At 47.7% G+C, this 18,211-nt stretch overlaps 1 protein-coding gene across 3 annotated transcripts in view; it reads right to left on the bottom strand.

Annotated features, from left to right (window-relative positions):
• LOC135918890 (SEC14-like protein 2) overlaps positions 1–18,211 on the bottom strand; it is a 120,957-nt gene that overhangs the window by 67,644 nt on the left and 35,102 nt on the right. Inside the window, exon 1 of one of the 3 annotated variants that reach the window (XM_065452575.2) lies at positions 14,668–15,163. The exons of the other annotated variants lie outside the window; for them this stretch is intronic. Coding sequence (XP_065308647.2) covers positions 14,668–14,721 — 54 coding nt within the window. The 5' untranslated portion in view covers positions 14,722–15,163. Of the gene's footprint in view, positions 1–14,667; positions 15,164–18,211 lie in introns of those variants that run through there. 3 annotated transcript variants of the gene reach the window in all.

Genomic DNA, 18,211 nt, shown 5'->3' with positions numbered 1-18,211 from the left:
CGTGAGGGGAGAGGGCATCGCCGCGACGCCACGTCACCCTCGCTTTCGGAAGCCTACTATCCGCGCGTTCCTTGTCCGCGCAAGCTCTCGCCTGCGCGAGTCGTGAACGGCTTCCCAATTTGGTGCGTGCCGGTGTCACGCATGCTCGGCGGGAATGACACTCGTGTATTGAGAACAACGTCCCGGGTTGGACTTCTCACTGAGGTTGACCGCACTTCTGTATATAAATATGGATTGATGGATGGAAAAGCTGTATTGACAGTTCCGAGATACGCGGTTATATCGAATGCAGAAATGCCCATCCGTTGACATTTTAACGTGAGAGCATTAACAGCCCCGCGTCGCAGAAAATCCCGCGTCCCGTGTCGAGCATCTTGCGCGCGATTAGTCATTCCGAACCACGCATACCCAACCACGCAGGCCCTCCGTGTAGCGCAAGGACGTCACTGAAATAAATGAATTTCTTAAAGTAAAACGCGTCAGAAAAATCGTAAATTACGACTTGCAGACAACCTACAGATAAGATAGCGTCGAACTGTAATTTGAATGTACGCGAGAACATAATCCTGTTAAGCGGAAACTCAAACACAAGCCCATTTTCCAGCGCTTCTAGCACTCATAGAGCGGCGTACGCGGTTCCTCCCAACATCATCCAGATAGCGCTCGCCTCCGCGCATCGGCAGCCTACGCCAGAGGCCGAGTTTCTACGGGAAAGCTCGCCTTCGTGCACAGCATTCGCTGCCAGCGTTTTCCAGTAAGCATTACTGTTACATAAGCTGCAGCTGCGGGGAAACGTGAGAAGCAGTCATGGATATTTGAATGGTGTCACGTTCCACTCTTAAAGGCAAAGCTTAACCGTCCTCCAAATTTTGACTAGCCTTATTGCTGTCCAGGAAGTTCAAAACTAATTCACGTTTATAAAAACGCATTTAGACAGTCTAGAGATTGTCTATTTCCCGATGAGCGCGTTGAGATGAAACAGCAGCATTGCTCGAATTTAGGGCCGACACCTCAAAATCTGACGCGTTTCCCGTCATTTTGGTAATCCCTTGCTGCATGACGCGCTAAACATATTTATGCCTCTCTGAATAGTGCGTTCTGTTTTCCTCGATCTTCTTCAGTCCTTATTCTAGGCGTCCTACCTAACTTTAGTCGCTAAAAGCACGCTGTTGGTCACTCTATATGGATCAGACCGTACTTGTTTTAGTATGCTGCTTAGTTGCATAATTAGTCAAGAATAATGATAGTATAATTCCACAAGCTTTAAATACACAGAAACACTTCCCATGAGGACGTTGTAGAGTCCTTCTCTAAACGACCAACTCAGGAGTATTTAAATTTTCATCTATTACGCAATCATTTTTTTTTGCGCGTCATAAGGAAGACCTGCGAGATATGCCGCAAAAGGAAAAAAAAAAGTCACGTGATTAAACCCGCTTGCGCGCCGCAATCGCACTCTGGAGTGTGGCACACATAAACGTCCGTGCAGAGCTTTCAACGCTGCCATCGAAAACTTGACAGGGCGGGGACACCCCCTTTCAGGTTCTTCATTCGGCTCTCCCTCTCTCTTGTTTTTGGCAGTGCAATGGGAACCAACCGCTGGCGTCAATAACGGTTGCGTCACTGCCTCGTCCCTTTCTCAGCGGCAGCGCGCTAGGATTAAAAGCGTTGCTCGATCATACGGTGGCACGTTTGAGAAACTAGTTAAACAACTCTGACTAAATAGGCAACCGAACAGAATGCAAAAATATGCTATCCGTTCGACGGAGCGGCCAATAACATTCTTTGCACTCATCCTTGTTTGGTTCTTTTTTTCTCGGCTTGTCCTCGTGTGTCCGCGCAAACTTTTTCAGTATGCATTTCAACCAACTAGTCCAACTATCTGCTCTCCTAACCATTCTTTTAGTCGCGTCTTATTACATAGCGCATCTACCCGCCGTGGTTGCTTAGTGACTAGCTTTCTATTCCCTCTTTCTACGTCCACCAGACGGGGAAAGACGTATTCCAGGTTAACATCCCCTCGTTCTCTATATTTCCTCCTCCTCCTCCTCCTCCTCCTCCTCCTCCTCCTCGTCGTCGTCGTCATCGTTGATGTTGCATTGTTAGGCACGAGGTCGCGGGATCAAATCCTGGCCACGGCGGCCGTATTAAGATGAGGGCGAAATGAAAAAAAAAAAAACACGTGCACTTATTTTATGTGCACGTTAAAAGAACCCCGGGTGCTCCAAATTAATCTGGAGTCCCCCAGTATACGGCGGGATTCATAATCAAATCGTGGTTCTGGCACGTGAAACCGCATAGTTTAATTTATTTTAGCGCACCCGAATATGTTTCAACCATGGCTAAAGCGGCGGAAACATCCCGTTTATAGGAAAAAAGCGGGTGGCGAAATGGCGCAGGAGTGGCATTCACATGATCGCGCTCTTAGATGGACGATACCAACCGCAGCTTCCACCTTCGTTCCGTCGCACTGGGGATCACTCTGAGATCACTGATGACAACGTTTCTGGTCAAATCTTTTAATGTCCGGGGAGCAGCGAGGGCGATTGAGAGATTTCTGGCCTACATACAGTACTGCTTGCGCGAAGTTGTCCGCCATGACGCGACGGAGCAAGCCTGTTCACGGAGGGCGTACGTGCGCACATAGTATACACGGACCTAAAGCTGAACAGCAAACGAAATCCAGACAAAGAAGATTGTGCTCAGGGACTATTGTGATACATTAGTGTGCATTTTCCAAGGTTGAGCGAGAGATTCACAGATCTTCGTCGGAGAAAGCGAAAAACGCATCTGCTTGACACTCATAAGCAAAAGTCTTCCACAACTCGTGTTCGCGTCGGAACGCCGACAGTATTCTAATGTCACCATCGTCATCATTGTCCTTGTCACCTCGGTCGGCATTCTTTCCATGCCCATCGTCATGATACGCTGCTGCTCTGCCTCTCCGTCATTAAAATTTTCTCGCTCACTGTCTATTCACGTGCACCTAAGTTAACGTTCCACACGGAAAGCTTCGTCAGCAGTCAAGAGCTTTATGTCCCTCCAAGTGAGCCACAGTCACAGCTGAAGAGTACGGTGCATTTCCGGAAACCCGAAGTGTGGCGGCAAATGGCTATCAACATTTTTTTTTTCCTGAATGAACGATTGAAACAATAGAGTAAGAGAGGTTTCGAAGCAATGCTGTAATGACAGCTGTCTAGGATATGTAAATCTGTGGGAGTGTTTCGGTACGATCGTTTTTTCGTTGTCTCATTAGGTGTCCGTTGTCGATTAATTAGTTAATTAATTGTAGGCGTCTATATTCAGCGCACTGAAGCCAAGTGCGGCTATAAGTCCTCCAGTGGTGCTTAGGTAACCTGTACCACGCTTTTACGATAGTGGAGGAAGTCGGCAGACCAGTAATTCCTTCGACTCTACAAGCTCATTCACAGTGACAGCAGTAGGCTTTCGCAGCGGATATCGCTATCATCTCAAGAGCAACATATTTGAGGTGCGCATGTATCCATTCTAGTCGGCTACACAATAGGGCCTCTTGTGACCTCCAAAATATGACCTCCGAAAACAAACTCCAATGACTCCCCAAGTCTGCGTGGCGCTGAGAACGTCGCGCAAGTTACCAAGCGACAAAGATGTTGGGATGTAGTATTTTTTTTAGGGATGTCTTTCTTTTTATTCAGGGAATTTGCCGCAAGGCATGTGGTAGTAAAAACAATGGACAAAAGGGGCATCAAGTAAACGCATGCGGCCCTCTGGGATGTAGGTACTGCAGCAATACATTCGCGCATCTGTTGTACGTTATCCGACGGGCACAGGCCTCTGGAACATAAGAGTCTACTATCTTCTGTATAGTATTTTGAGTAAAAGGGCACAGTCACAAATGGTGATGAATGTCCATCATAGACACAGGAGCCGGATACTTAGAGCACTTTCGCTGGTTGGTTGCTTCTTAGGGAAATGGCTAAACTCACTATGGAAAATAGGACCTGAATCAGGCGGTGCAAGGATTCCAAATCATAAAAATGCTGTGGAAAATCAGTTGAACGAAATTATTAACTGAAAATCATGAAGTTAAACCTAAAGAGACACAAATACGAAGCCTCCAGTAACTAAATATTACGGTACCTAGGGTCGCAAGAACAAAAGATGGCTGGTCAAGCCATGTTAGAATTCGCTCACCAGCTCACTGTGACCCCAAAGACTGTGGATGCCTTCGCTTAAATTAGTCGATTCGCCTCCACGAGGAAGGAGGAAGAAAAAAGGGAGAAATTTCACCGTGCAAGTCTTTTTTATCTCTTATGCCATCTTCGACTGGTCGTTTCTGAGCGCTCTGGAGCGCTCTCGCGAGCGGCGTTATCTTCGGCTGGTTGAAAGAGGGTGCCCGCCCTGCGTTCGGCTGGTTCTTCTCGATTGCTCTCCTCCACCTTCGAGCGCTCTGAGGCGCTCCGAGCCCTGTCGTCGGAGCAGTCGTCGAAATTGAAACGTAATCGCAGAGCCGCGTCGCTGCTGTTGGCGACGGCCCACCGTAACCTAGGCAACCTAGGCCACTGCGACGAACGCTCGTCCCGCCGGCGCGTCCGCCGGTTTTCCCGGCAGCGCCGGGAGCTTTCGATAAGCGAAACATCGGACGTTGGTAGTAGTCACGTGGTTTAGCATCTGCCATTGCCTCCTCCGAGAGCGAGTCGCACGTTTGGCTTGCGCGCTCGTCCTCTACCTCTGAGCTCGGGGAACGCCGGATCTGCCCGACTCTGCTTCGGGGGATGGAAGCGACCAGCCGAAGATAGCATTAGAGGAACTTGCAGAGAGCATGACAAACGTTCCTGTGGTTAAAACCAAGTTCGGTAGCACCAAGGCAAAGGACCACGAGAAGAGTCAACCTCAGACCAAGCTTTCGGAAAGTATAAGGGTAGAGGGTTTGGGCGAGTTGGTCGTGGTTCATAACGGCGGTGTTTGCGCAGCGCACGAAATTAGGAAAGGAAGGACAGATAGGAGTAAAAAATAAGTTGGAAGTTAGCGCTCTTTACTCGTCTCTGTGCTTCCATTCCTACTTTCGTGCGCTACGCAAACAGCGCCTTTCGGAAAGGTTCTTCCAGCAATGTCTTCCTTTGAATAGCAAAACGGCGACACCTTAAAGAGAAACGTCCTAGAGATTCACTAGCAATTGCAGAAATGACATAAAACTGATAGCGCTAGAACAGATCTCTGAAGGTAAATGTTAAGTGAGGGGGGACTCGACGACGTAATCTCGTGAGCGATATACTTCAGACATTCTAGTGCAGTACTGTTTAGTGTTCCAAATTAAATTTTTGTTGCGGAAGTTCAAAAGGCGGACAATGGAGATTCGGCAAAGTTATCAGCAGAAGCGAAATTTTTGATCTCGCCGCAGGGATGAACGCACAGTTTGGTAAAATATGAATTACAGGAAGCCCACGGTATGCTTCTGCGAGTGCATCAGAAGAATCATCTAGGAATGAACTTTTGTAGCTTGGCACCCGCCCAAAACGAACAAAGCTTGACTTGGTAAGAAAGAACAAGACCCTTCTAAAACACTTGGAAATTTAGGTGTGGGTAGCGATTAATAGAAAGACAATCGGTTAAAATTACAGCTTAAGACAACGTTACATTTGCGTAAAAATAAAGAACACCATTGTCAATAATTTAGCCTGAAAGGTAGGCCTAGATTCAGATAGACGAATAAAAAAAGACGAACTCAAAAGTGATGATACAATGCCCACACTTGCCTTCTCGATACAAACGGAAGCATCCGTCGATAAAACGGTTCCTTCCAAATTTGGTGCTACCGTTTTCTTTTCCTATTGTCACCTAATTCTTTTCAGCATATTTGAAGGAATTCGGATGAAATATTCTCAACGTAGGCGCGTCGCATAGCCAGATGTATTAGCATTAACTTTACAGAATTTTAATTGTACAACGCCACGTTCTATACATGTCATCAAACTTTTTTATCATGGGCGAGGCTTGGTGAACCAGGGAGGGACGCAAGAACGAAAGATGGCTAGCGAAACTGTCCTAGGCTCAATGTGACGTCAAAGACTGCGGATGCCTTCGCTTAAATTCGTTGATTCGCATCCGCGAGCCGTGGGATATCGCGCTTTACCTGCCTTTATGAAAAACTTTTTCGGGCCAGAACGTGATTCACCTCAACCACTCAAACAACCTTATAGCTGTTGTCGGTTTTTAAGTTTTTGTTTTTTTTACGGAAGACATAACGTTAATGGCGGCGCCGCGCGGAAGACAACGCAGAGAGCCGCCCTCGTGTCTCACTAGATATGCGGTCGTTCTGAGCCACCGAGTACGAGGTCCCGGGTTGGATTCCCGTCGACAGCGGCCGCGTTCAGGTGGGAACGGAATGCGAACTTTATCGTTTAACGCGCTAAAGGTGCAGGTTAAAAAAAACTCTAGCTGGTCAAAAAATCAACTACGTCAAGCCTCATAAAGCCCGTGTTTTGTTTTGGGAAGTCACGCCGCGTGTGGCGACCCATTCAATACGAAATATAGCGCGAAGGAGACGGAGCCAGAAAAGAAAACAAGAGCAGACAAACAAACAAGCGAACGGCGGTGATGGAGGAACAGCTTTCGAACGCGCAGAAGACGCTTTCTTCGACGTCTTCGAGGTCTCGTGGCTCAATAGGCTTGCTCCGACATGACGCCGTGATGCATGCGGCAGAATTATTCGGTGTAGCCGATGCGGAATCGCCTGAGCAGTTCGAAGCAAGCTCCCGAAACGCCAATACAAATTTTCCACGAGGAAGGGCGCACGCGCCTTCGTCAAGGCTGGGCCACTGAAACGTGCGCGCACGGTGGTGCCGTTACGAGGCCTCAGCCTTATTTCACACTTGGGAGAGCCCCGCACTCCCCTGTCGCCGTAAGTATAGTGACACTGGAGAGATTTCGATGCAAAGGCGTACGCGCATGCGCGCCGAAATTCAAGGTGCCGCGCGGCCGCCTGGCAAGAGCCACGGGGTGTGCGCGTGGATTTCCGGGGTGCGAGGCACAGCGCTTAAGCGCTTGCGTCAAGGATTCGGAAGTGGCATAAGCGTACGTGAGAAAGAATACTGGCGGCTGATTGAGCGACCTTCGCGTATCGCTATACTCGGCATTCTGAAAGCTGAGCATTTGAAAGCTAAGCCTCCTTCGGCTCTTCCTCCAATTGTGCGTTGGACGGCTCACTGAGAGAGTATACATGCGGTTGGCCCCGAAAATGCAGCGCAAATCAGAGCTGGGCCAATCCCGGGGACAGTGCAATCAAAAGATGCGAGCTCGTGCGCCGATCCTGATTTTCCGGTGACGTGCACTTCCGCAGATACCTTCACTTTCGATGGATTTCGCGAGAATATTCGCGCTTTCCAGATACGCTAGCGCCGCCGCGCGGATTTTTTCGGAACCCGGGAGGGGGTGATGGATTTCCCGCCCACGCGGTTTCTGCAGCTGTGTTGGCGTTTTGGTACTCTTTGATATGGAAAAAAAAAACAGTCGAGGAGCGAAGAGCAACCGCATGTGCAGTGTGCCACAATGCACAAATCGTGTAATATTGGGAAAAGTATTGGGAAAGGCACCACTTTCCAAAAGAAAAAAAAAAGACAGGAAGTTGTGGGTGATCAAGCTCCGCATCTGGAAGCAAGTGATCGAAGAAATAGTCATATGTAGCGAGAATTTCAACATAAACTTCTTTTGGGGCCACCTTGGTGAGTCTACTTGACTGTTGCTCAATGATTTCATTTTATTTTTGTGGCGAGCTCTTACGAAAGCGGCTGAAGAGAAACGCTGTGCCTTCGCAAAAGATCCCGCTGCGGTCTCACGAAGCAAGACTGAGACCATGGTGTAACTGAGACCTAGCGTTGGCCGAAGAAGGCCCTCTACAGATTCCCAAAGCAAATTTAAGTACACAAGTGTCACCGTTTATTAAGTTTTCTGCCTGCACTCGCGCTGTTTCGGGAAATACTCTGCGACGGTGCCTGACGCTGCGTCGCGAGCATTGCAAACTAGAGAACCTATTCCGCAACTGTTCGTAGTCGTTTTGTGTGAGAACGAAACAGGCGGTCTATGCACAAGGCGTTCGCAGATTATTTTTTTCTTTTGCTGTATTCAAAGGTGTGTACTCATCGGGGGTCGAGCGCACGTGTTTCTGATTTTGTAGTTTTGTTTGGTCTTAAAGTATCTCTTCTATAACAATGTTGCAAGAAACAAGGGCCAGGACTACGTACCTGAAGCGGTCATTGATGAAGAATGCGCATGCGAGCTTCCCTACAGCATGCGAAAACATTAATCGTGCTGTAAAACGGGGCGCGCTGGCACACGTCATAGTGTCACTCATATATTGTAAATCGGCACTACTGAAATGTTTACGTATTATCTGGCATCATTAACAAGCATTCCGTGTATAAGCCGGTGCGTCGAGCCATTTATCTCATCGTGAATGCACCCAACGTTTACCTTATGCAGCGGCATAAAGCGCATACTGCGCTTTGTTTACATCTGAGCGCTACCGATTAACTGCTTGGTGTCAATTCTTGTGCATCGCGTATAGATTACGAAACGTAAGGATACATAGTGACCTTTACGGCGCCGGTTACACTGCACACGTGAACTTTTATAGTATGCGGCGGGCCTCTCACGGCGCTTGTCTGCAGGCAGCGTTACTCGACCTGAACAGCCGCGCTTGTCGTCTTTCGTATTTCACACCATATTATATGGCCAGCGTTAAACGTAGCCTCTCCCTCTACAACACATCTCTGCGTTTCCTTAGCAATGTTAAGGATCGCGCTTAGAGATACCAGAGGCCCGTAAGCCGCCTGCTTCTGCAGATGCGCACGCTTTTGTATCGCCTCCATCACCTCTATCCCCACCATATTGGAACGCTCTCTGCGCCACCTATAGGCGCTGGAAAGTGCGAATAGCGCCGGAGGTGTCGGTGTCAACGAGCGACTCTGTTCTTGGCACGTTCCTGGCACAGTTGGCACGACGCCCGAACGCTGTGGCTTGCAGACGTCGAACGCGTCCGGCGCCAGTCTCGTGAAATTTCGCGAAAGTGAAGGCATCTCTGAAATCGATCGCCCGAGAATACCGCCCCAGTGCCAAATACGCGTCCTTACGAGCGTTTTAATGTGGCTTTTACCACGCGCCGATGCCAGAGGCCGGTGTGCGCCTTATAGCGTTGACCAACAGATATAAGCAATAGGTGTCCTTCCAGCAGAATGTAGCTTGGCTCGCCTAGCGGGACGCTATCGCTTGACTTGGATGATCATCATCCGATAGATTTCTTCCACTTTTTGATCTCAATATCTGTTATTATGGGCGAAAAACATACCTTTCGTAGCATACTTATTTAAAGGTTCACGAGAAGATGCCTTCTGCTGAAGAGTAGTGCCCGATTGTCTCTTTACGGTATAAGTGCCGGCTCTGAGCTTTCGTCGTGAGAACTTATGCGCGGTCGGCAGTATTATTATACGGCTATATCAGTATCCTGACAAAATGCAGGCTACGCTAATGCTTAAATTTTCTTGATTACAGTCATTTCGGCGCCATATTCGCCAGCGGCAAAGCCTTGTCTCACAGTTGTTCCTAACTGAAGACGCAGTGCGCCTGTGTCAGCGGAGCTGGGCTTGTGCTCAAGAAAACTTCTTATATTTAGCTCCCGCTGGCTTGAGCGTGAACGTAAACAGTATAGAATGCTCAGCGGTGGCACTGAAACGCGGCATTTGAACAAAAGAATGAGGCGATTATGGATAACAGGAACGTCGATAGTGGAGTTGTAGGCTCAAACAATGGATAGGAATTTCAACTTTTTTGTTTTTGTTTTTTACGCACGGCACCACCACCTAACTGAGTACAATATGGCAACCGTTCGCGTAAGTTCAATGCCTTATCGCAGTAAAAGATGAAGCGAAAAAGTAACCCCGTTAGTATTTTTCAAAGACAGAAGCGCGCGATAGTGTTTAATGAAAGCTGGAGATACTAGTTAAAATGAGACGGTTAAGTTGACATGAAAAAGATAAAAAAAGAAACAGGAAAAAGTAACATTAAATAAGACACCAGTAAGTTTTTTCACTGAAGTTACACGAGAAACACTCTACTATTCCTGGAGAAAAGACCGAAATTCTCTTATGTTACATAGAAATTCGGCCCCGTTGCTGCGCTCTTCTTTGTTGCACCGAATTCGTATGTTCAAAGACTTGGATCTAAGAGGAGCTCCCAGGGCAAGTTACCTAACATTCGAGTTCGGCCCCATTAGCTGCGAATAGAAAGGCAAAACAATCGATTGGGTCACCGTTAATCACTGCGCTGTACAAGGTCCGTGACATCTCGTTTATGCCAGAGGAACCTTGTGTGTATATACGGCCCATTCTCGTTTCGATGTCACAAGGCTTGAATGCTAACAGCAGTTTGTATGGTCCTTGAATAAAAAGTTGGCGTCCTAAATTTGTTAAAACCGGTTTCCCATAAATAGAAAAAAAAAATGCCGGTAAAATATCCAAAACCTATGGGAACAGTATATATCGACAAGGAATTGCACGTCTCGGACGCGAAAGGCACACTGTAAACAGCAACGCGGGCATACACTTTGCGGGGTCTCACGGACACCTCACACGTCCAGGTATGACAACCACAAACCAGCCAAACGCCACGTAGTATTGAAAAGCAAGATCTTTAAGACTTTCACGTTTCTGTAAAGCTATAGGAAGGGCAACTCAAAGTCTGATACTCTCTTTTTTTGTGTGTGCATATGCCTTTTGTTAGCGTAGTTGGAGTGGCTAGCGGTTACCTGTCCACAGTTTTTGTGGTAATGACATGAGAGAAAAAATTGCGTGATAGCGGTCGAAGGAAGGCTGTATACAGTAAAATAAAGCAAGTTCAATGAATGACCCAAACGTGGACCTTCCGTATAGCTATACTCCGGAGGGAAGTGAACGTATATCGAAAACTTCGTTCAAATAAGCAGAACCTCTCTGAGCCTGCATAACATATTTATCACCAGGGCGCTTCAACGATGAAATAATAATTTATTACAGCCGTTAGTTAATATAGCACACAATCGTGTTCCACGACTACGTGAACCTGGCGACTTGGGTTATTAATGTCCGCCATAACTAGTATTACGCGGCGACGTGGATTATTAATATATGTCATAACCAGCAATACGCCTTCCCGCTGCAATACGAAATCGCAGCCTCAATAATGTTTGTCAATCTGCCCTCAAATAGCGAAATCGCATGGACGGCAACGTTGGTCGCCTGCACGTTCGCATCAGAATTTTCCCTGTTAATGCTTATAATTAGAAAGTGTGCCGCGGTCGTTAAATGGCGTGCTAAAACCGCCAAAGAAGCATAGATAATGTTGACAAAACTACGCGAAGCGGTAAAGGAATAAAGCCAAAGATGACAAATAACAAACTCCTATCGAGTTTCAAGCTCTCCAGGCGTCTGAGAAAAACCAGACGCCCACTGGATCTCTCCATCTCCCCCTCCCCTCCACTCCCCTCATGTTTTATACTTCAGTGTGAACCGCGGCTCTTATCGGCATTTGGTGGCGCGCCTCTTACAAAAATTGGTTCCCTCGAGGCGAGTAGAGCAATTCCTAACAAGCGGCCTCACTATACTACTGCCGCGTGGTCACTGTTGCACACAACATTGACCACGTCCAAATACGGCTGCCGTGCTTCGACATCCTACAGACTCAGCCGCAACGTTGCATTTTCAATAGATGTTGCATCGCTTGTTTCCAGGCAACACAAGATGCAGAGGTTTCTTCGCATCGTTCTGTGATTTTCTCGACCCTTGTCTGGCTTGTTTTACTGTATATTGCTACTATGAGAGATGTAAGCCTGCGCGCGAGCAAACTTCAGTTCTGATGCTAAAGCAGCATAGACCGAACCAACCCTTCGCGTGGCGGATACGACGTGAATGCTATAGTTCCTTGCGATGTGTAGCAGAGATAAATCACTCTGTATGACATCGTGTTCTTCGTACGATGCTGACAGCCCCCCCCCCCCCCTCTCTCTCTCTCTCTCTCACACACACACACACACACACAAAGAAAAAAAAATCACCGCCCAAGCACTCCGTACAGATGGTTAACCAGTGAAGCTGAAACATGCGGCCCCTGTGTTTATCGCTGCGTCAATCCCGACGGTGCATGAAAGTACTTCTAAATTATTGGTGACATCTTTGTGTCGAGGATTCACGCACGTTCGGCTGCGCCGGAGAGAACGACGTCAGTGACGGTTTGCTCGCAGTCCGCCGTTGTCGCTTGCGTTCGATGTCTCCAGTTTGCTCGGTGGCGTGGTTAGCAGCAACCGCCCGCCAGTGACGCTTGCGATTCTTCAAAATTAGATTTCTTCTAAATTAAATCTCTCCGTCACGTAAGACAATAATGAGTGGCTCGTACCACCGTAAACGCTGCCTCCCCATTACGACAGAAGCGAAATTGTATGCTGGGACGATGAGGGCCAACGAGCTAGCTGTGGAAGAAGACGACGACGCTCGAGCCATTGCTGATGATGATAGTTTTCTGCACGCGGGCGCGGAGAGGCGGATTTTAGTTTCGCCCACCCATACAATGCTTCGTTTTGAAAGAGCGCGGCGCTTCCGTGCGTTTAGCGTTCTCGAAGCACAAACTTGCCGGCCAGACATGAGAGCCCGGCCACGCGATGAGGGTGCATGCATCGTGCAAACCGCATCGGCCGTTGGTGTTATCAAAGGTCGACGGACCTCATCCGTTTATCAGCAATAGCATGTTTTTAGCCTCGGAAATCGTTCATTTCTTGCATCTGGACTCGGGACCTGAAGCGTTTTGAGGAAAAATGTTTGTTTCTCGCAGCTCACATTTCGTCGCGCTCTGTCTCTTGCTTCTTTAACTATTCGAGTTCATTGACCACTCCAGGCATTTTTCTGTCGCCGTTATCTCTTCGGGTCATGGTCAAGCTCTCTTCCTTCGCATATCTGACTCCAACGTTCTGATACGCTGTTTCTCGAGGACTCGAGGACAGCTGAGGCGACGGCCCACCCTGTCAGAACCAGGAGCCGAAAGTCTGTACGTCCAACAAAGTTGAAATTTTTTTTTGAAATCCTACAATGTCGCCGTTTTCAACAAGAACGTTACAGTGTAGTTACCTGGCTAACACATCTATCAATATGGATAAACACAGGCAGCGGTATTGTGAACGGGGAGGGTCTACAACATAACTGGAATGACGAACAAAAATACGAATTAGCCTTTATGTTTATGACAACACACACACACACACACACACACACACACACACACACACACACACACACACACACACACACACGCACACACGCACACACACACACACACGCGCGCACGCACACACACACACACACACACACACACACACGCACACACACACACACAAAATGAAGTGCTACCGAACTGTCGGAGATTATGACAAGGAAATCTGGTCTGTTCATCATTATCCAGTGGAAATACAAAGTAATGATATTTCGCCATTCATACTAGGTCAAGAGACCGGGCACGGGACATTTACTCAAAAGTCAGGGCTGTCCCGCTTAATTTGAGACGGTTGGCAACCATAGGCACCCTAGTCAATCCTGGCACCCTAGGCAACCCTAGGCACATTACAGCCTCATAACGTGAAGAGGCGAGTTGCGTTCCACGAAAATAATTATCTGAACAGACCAGCTTCGAACATTAACTTCCGTAGCTGCGGCTGCTTCGAATGTATGTGTGCTACGAATGTTTACAGATTATATACACGAAGGAAAAGCTAACACAGTGCATTTTCGCTGAGCAGCAGCGGCTAACAAGAAGTTTTCCAAAGCTCCCTGTCCGAAACGAGGACACCGCGAGCCGGTGCTTTGCAGGTGTTTTATCACAAGGCTGTCGCAGCTCCTGTGGGCGTTGTAATGCATTCAATCATGACGTAAGCGCTAAGGAGAGTACGTTCTCTTTTGTTACTGCAGCTGTCCGAGACGCTCATAATTTCCATGATTGAGAACTTTATTTGTTTCTTGCTTGCAAGGCATGCTTCTTCATGTCAGTTTCGCGACAGCACTTTTTTTTCTTAATTTTTCGTGTCTTTAAATGCAACAAAGTGTTGTTCTTGTTTGTTCCACTTAGTGCACGGCTCTCTGTATGGTAAAACCGCAGTACGCGTTAAATGAATCCGGATAAGATTGAGGCTAGCACGGTACAGCGGAGATGTAGGTCTGTATCCAATTCCAAGGTTCTATATTCCAAGGTGCTATATTCCGGTTAATCCCTAATTTATATGACACAATTTTCTGTTTGATACCAAATCTTGTTTCCATTTGCTAAGTGAGCAATACACCGACAACGTGAGACAAAACATTTTTCTCGAGATCTACAGAGCAGAGATCTACAGAGTTCGTTTCAGGCATTCGTCTTCCCCCGCAGACGAATAAACGAAGTCGATGACAGAGAAGAGCAGCTAATCGGTAATGTTTCCGAGGTAGTATTGTTATCCAAACTCAAAGTTTGTTTTTTCTAATAAAACATGCGGTGCCGCTAAAGCGCGACAAGGCGCTTCCTCGCGATACATGGAGCAGACGGTCTCACGAGCAAACGAACAAGCGCAATCCACCTGGCTTGCAAGTACAAGTGCAAGGACAATGTCAAATTTCGCACGCCTCTGTTGCGCATGCCCACCTGCTGAAGCGCCTGCTGCTGCTTGGGGCTGAGATCCCCGACGTGGCCGCTCATGGTGGCTCCGGAACTTCACCGCGGGGCTCTTTTGCGCAACGAACAAGAGGCCAAGAAAACACGCCGACCCGCGCCGCACTGCCGCCACTAACAACAACCGAGCCGGCGTTCCTTCCAGGTGGCCCCTTTCTCGTCCGGCGAGCCAACGTTGCGTAGCCTCCCTTCTTCTCGTTCCGACGTCGTCGATATCGAGTCCACTGGCCGCTCACACAATTCGAAACGGGCGCGCGCACAACCACTGGCGCGCGGAGTCACTTCACCGAGCCGATTCACCAGAGGTGGCTCGAATCTCCGATCGCACTGCCGCAGTGGGGGTGCACTACTCCGGGCGGTGTGACTATTGCGCTACAGTAGTGGCAGCGATAACGCAGCACGCGAATCAAACGGCATGCTCCGGTGTACTGGCCCCGCGCTCGCGACGGAAGCGAAATTATGTCGTCTGCACTCGCTCGCGAGATCGTTCGCCCTCTCGTAGAGAAACGCGAGACGAGAGGGGCAGGAAGGGTGAGGCGGAGAGAGTGAACGCCAGGGGCCTCGAGCGGCGAGGCTCTCTTCCGTTGCCTTTCACCGACTCTTGTCTTTCGTATCGAGGAAGCGGAATGCAGGCGTGCTGGCGGTCGCGAAGGGAGCGAGAGTTTCTTTGGAGGGGTCGCCGGGCGAAACGAGAACTGAACTGAGGGTGAAAGGACCACGCGGTAAGGACGAGCGCGGCGAGGGGGCGCAGGCAAAATAATACGCGCGCACGCGTGCTCTTCGCAATCACACACACACACACACACACACACACACACACACACACACACACACACACACACACACACACACACACACACACACACACACACACACACACACACACACACTCTTTCTCTCTCTCTCTCTCTGTCTCTATGAGCGTTGGGAGACACACACACACACACACACACACACACACACACACACACACACACACACACACACTCTTTCTCTCTCTCTCTGTCTCTATGAGCGTTGGGAGACACACACACACACACACACACACACACACACACACACACACACACTCTTTCTCTCTCTCTCTCTCTGTCTCTATGAGCGTTGGGAGAAGGCACGTGTCTCCGACACGAAGCCAAACGGCCAACGGAGAAATGAAAGCGATGATACGTTCAAGATTCAATGAAAGACTCTCCGCTCTTTCTTTACTCAAGTGGAAAGAGGTAAGACGGAGGAAAATGAAGGACAAATGACCTATTGCGGACAGAGGCCAAAGACCGAAGTACTATGTGGCTTCTTCGTCTATGGTGTTTTTGAAGAAATTTGATGAACAGAATTTCTTTAACGGCCAACACAACGGTGGACTCGCACCCGCACTGTCCAAATAATGAGTGAACGTTTGCGTGGTTAAAGCTGCCTTCGCCTGCTGGCACAGTTAGACGAAGTCAAAACGCCGAATTGCGTTTTACGGACTGCGTCGTCTGTAGCCTCACCCCCCCCCCCTCCCCCCATTTTTGCAAACTTTCATTTTCAGTGAGGCGTTTTCTCATAAAGAGTCAGTGAAGAGAAATATTAAGGTAAGTTTGATTGTGTTTCAGTAAATTGAACATATAAGTCCTGGCGGGAGCAGAGCCTTGGTAAGCCACAAAGACCTCGTAAACAAAAGACATTTGGCGAGGTCCCTTTATTCATGGACGAGCTTCCCATGACGTCATGAGAGAGAGAGAAAATGATACAGAGAAAGGCAGGGAGAATAACCAGAGCTAGTTCCGGTTGGCTACCCTGCACGGGGGGAAGTGTTAAGGGGGATAAAAAGAACGAGAGGGGAATGGGGAGATAGAGAGAAACAGAGACGAGCACGAACAAAGCCCGTACACTATAGAGCGGTGGCAAGCCTCTTATAAACTTCTCGAATAAAATGTTTCTACCACCACCACCACCACCAGGGGACGACATTCTTAGTCTATCGTGAAGCCCCGTAGACCGCAGGAACCTTAATAACGTAAGTAAGGTTTTCAACGCGGACGTTCTTTCGGAGCACTGATGACGTCATGAATTTTGACGTCTGCTCAACGGTACAGCCACTGTCTTTACATTTTCTGTTCCGCTGTGAGTTGGACGATGTGGAAAGACCGATGCATAAAATAACTGGGATACACAATTTAGCTGTGTTTTGCATCAAAAACGAAACAAAAATCATAATGACAGTAAAGAAAACGCCACCCCGACGACACGTTCATGAAATATCTGTAACTGCTGTCCACGCTGCTACACAAATAGAGGACACGCTTCGGAGTGTAATTTTGCAATCTTTACGTACTAACTTGGAGGGCAGGTCTGAACAAGCAGCTCGGTTCGAGCTCAGCCCTCGGCACATAATATGGCATCCAACGCTTCACAAGTCTTTATCTAACCATGAATCCATTAAGACGTTATTGAAGAAGAGGTTAGGGCTTCGCTGCTGATTACTAGCGATCGCAGTCAAAGTTATTCAGTATATATAGTTAAGGTGCACTTGTCCAGTCTTGTTCGTCTCTTTTCAATGATGTATTTCGTGCGTTCAATAAAGGCGTGGTGAACGTTCTCCACCGCATAAACACAACAAGATCACCGTTCGTTTCAACTATTAAGGACATCATCATCATCATCATCATCATCATCATCATCATCATCATCATCACCTTTTTTTTTTACTTTTCTTGTGCAGAATTAAGGTGGCTGTGGAATCTCTGCAGATATATTCCAAGGTATTTACGTAAGTGCTCTGTACCCCTTGATTACGCAATGGCTCTATGACTGCTGGTATCTACTGAATCAAATGCTTTTTCGTAATATATGAAAGCCATATAGAGAGGCTTATTGTACTCTGCGGATTTCTAAATAACCTGATTAATGACACGGATGTGATCCATTGTAGAGTTACCCTTCCTGAAGCCAGCCTGTTCCCTTGGTTGACTAAAGTCCAGTATTGCCCTTATCCTTTTTGATATTATTTTGGTCAATATTTTGTATAATACTTGGAGTAAGCTAACAGGCCTAGTATTTTTCAGTTCTTTAATGTTTCCAATTTTGTGGATTAGTATAATCTTCGCATTCCTCAATTTTCTGGGGCCCTTGCAGTTTATAGACGTTTCGTACATAGAGCCGCCAGTTTTTCAAGCATTATAGGTCCTCCATCTTTGATTACATCGACTGTTATTCCATCTTCTCCTGCCGCTTTTTCCCGTTTCAAGTCTTGTGAGGCCCTTCTGACCTCATCTCTAGTTACAGGAGGAGTTTCTGTATCCTGTTCGTTATCATTCCGAATGGAGTTTTCCTGAGTCCTCTGGGTACTGTACAGGTCAGTATAGAATTATTCCGCTGCATTTATTATAGCTTCTAAATTACTGATGATATTACCCTGCTTATCTCTCAGTGCATACATCTTGCCTTGTCCTATGCCATGTTTTCTTCTCACTGATTTCAGGCTGCGTCCATTTTTTACGGCTTCCTCAGTCTTTCTCACGTTATAATTTCG

This window comes from Dermacentor albipictus, chromosome 2 (assembly GCF_038994185.2).
Source record: "Dermacentor albipictus isolate Rhodes 1998 colony chromosome 2, USDA_Dalb.pri_finalv2, whole genome shotgun sequence".
Lineage (NCBI taxonomy): Eukaryota > Metazoa > Arthropoda > Arachnida > Ixodida > Ixodidae > Dermacentor > Dermacentor albipictus.
Note: the sequence above shows the minus strand (reverse complement) of the source record. Positions and strands in the feature narration are given on the sequence as shown.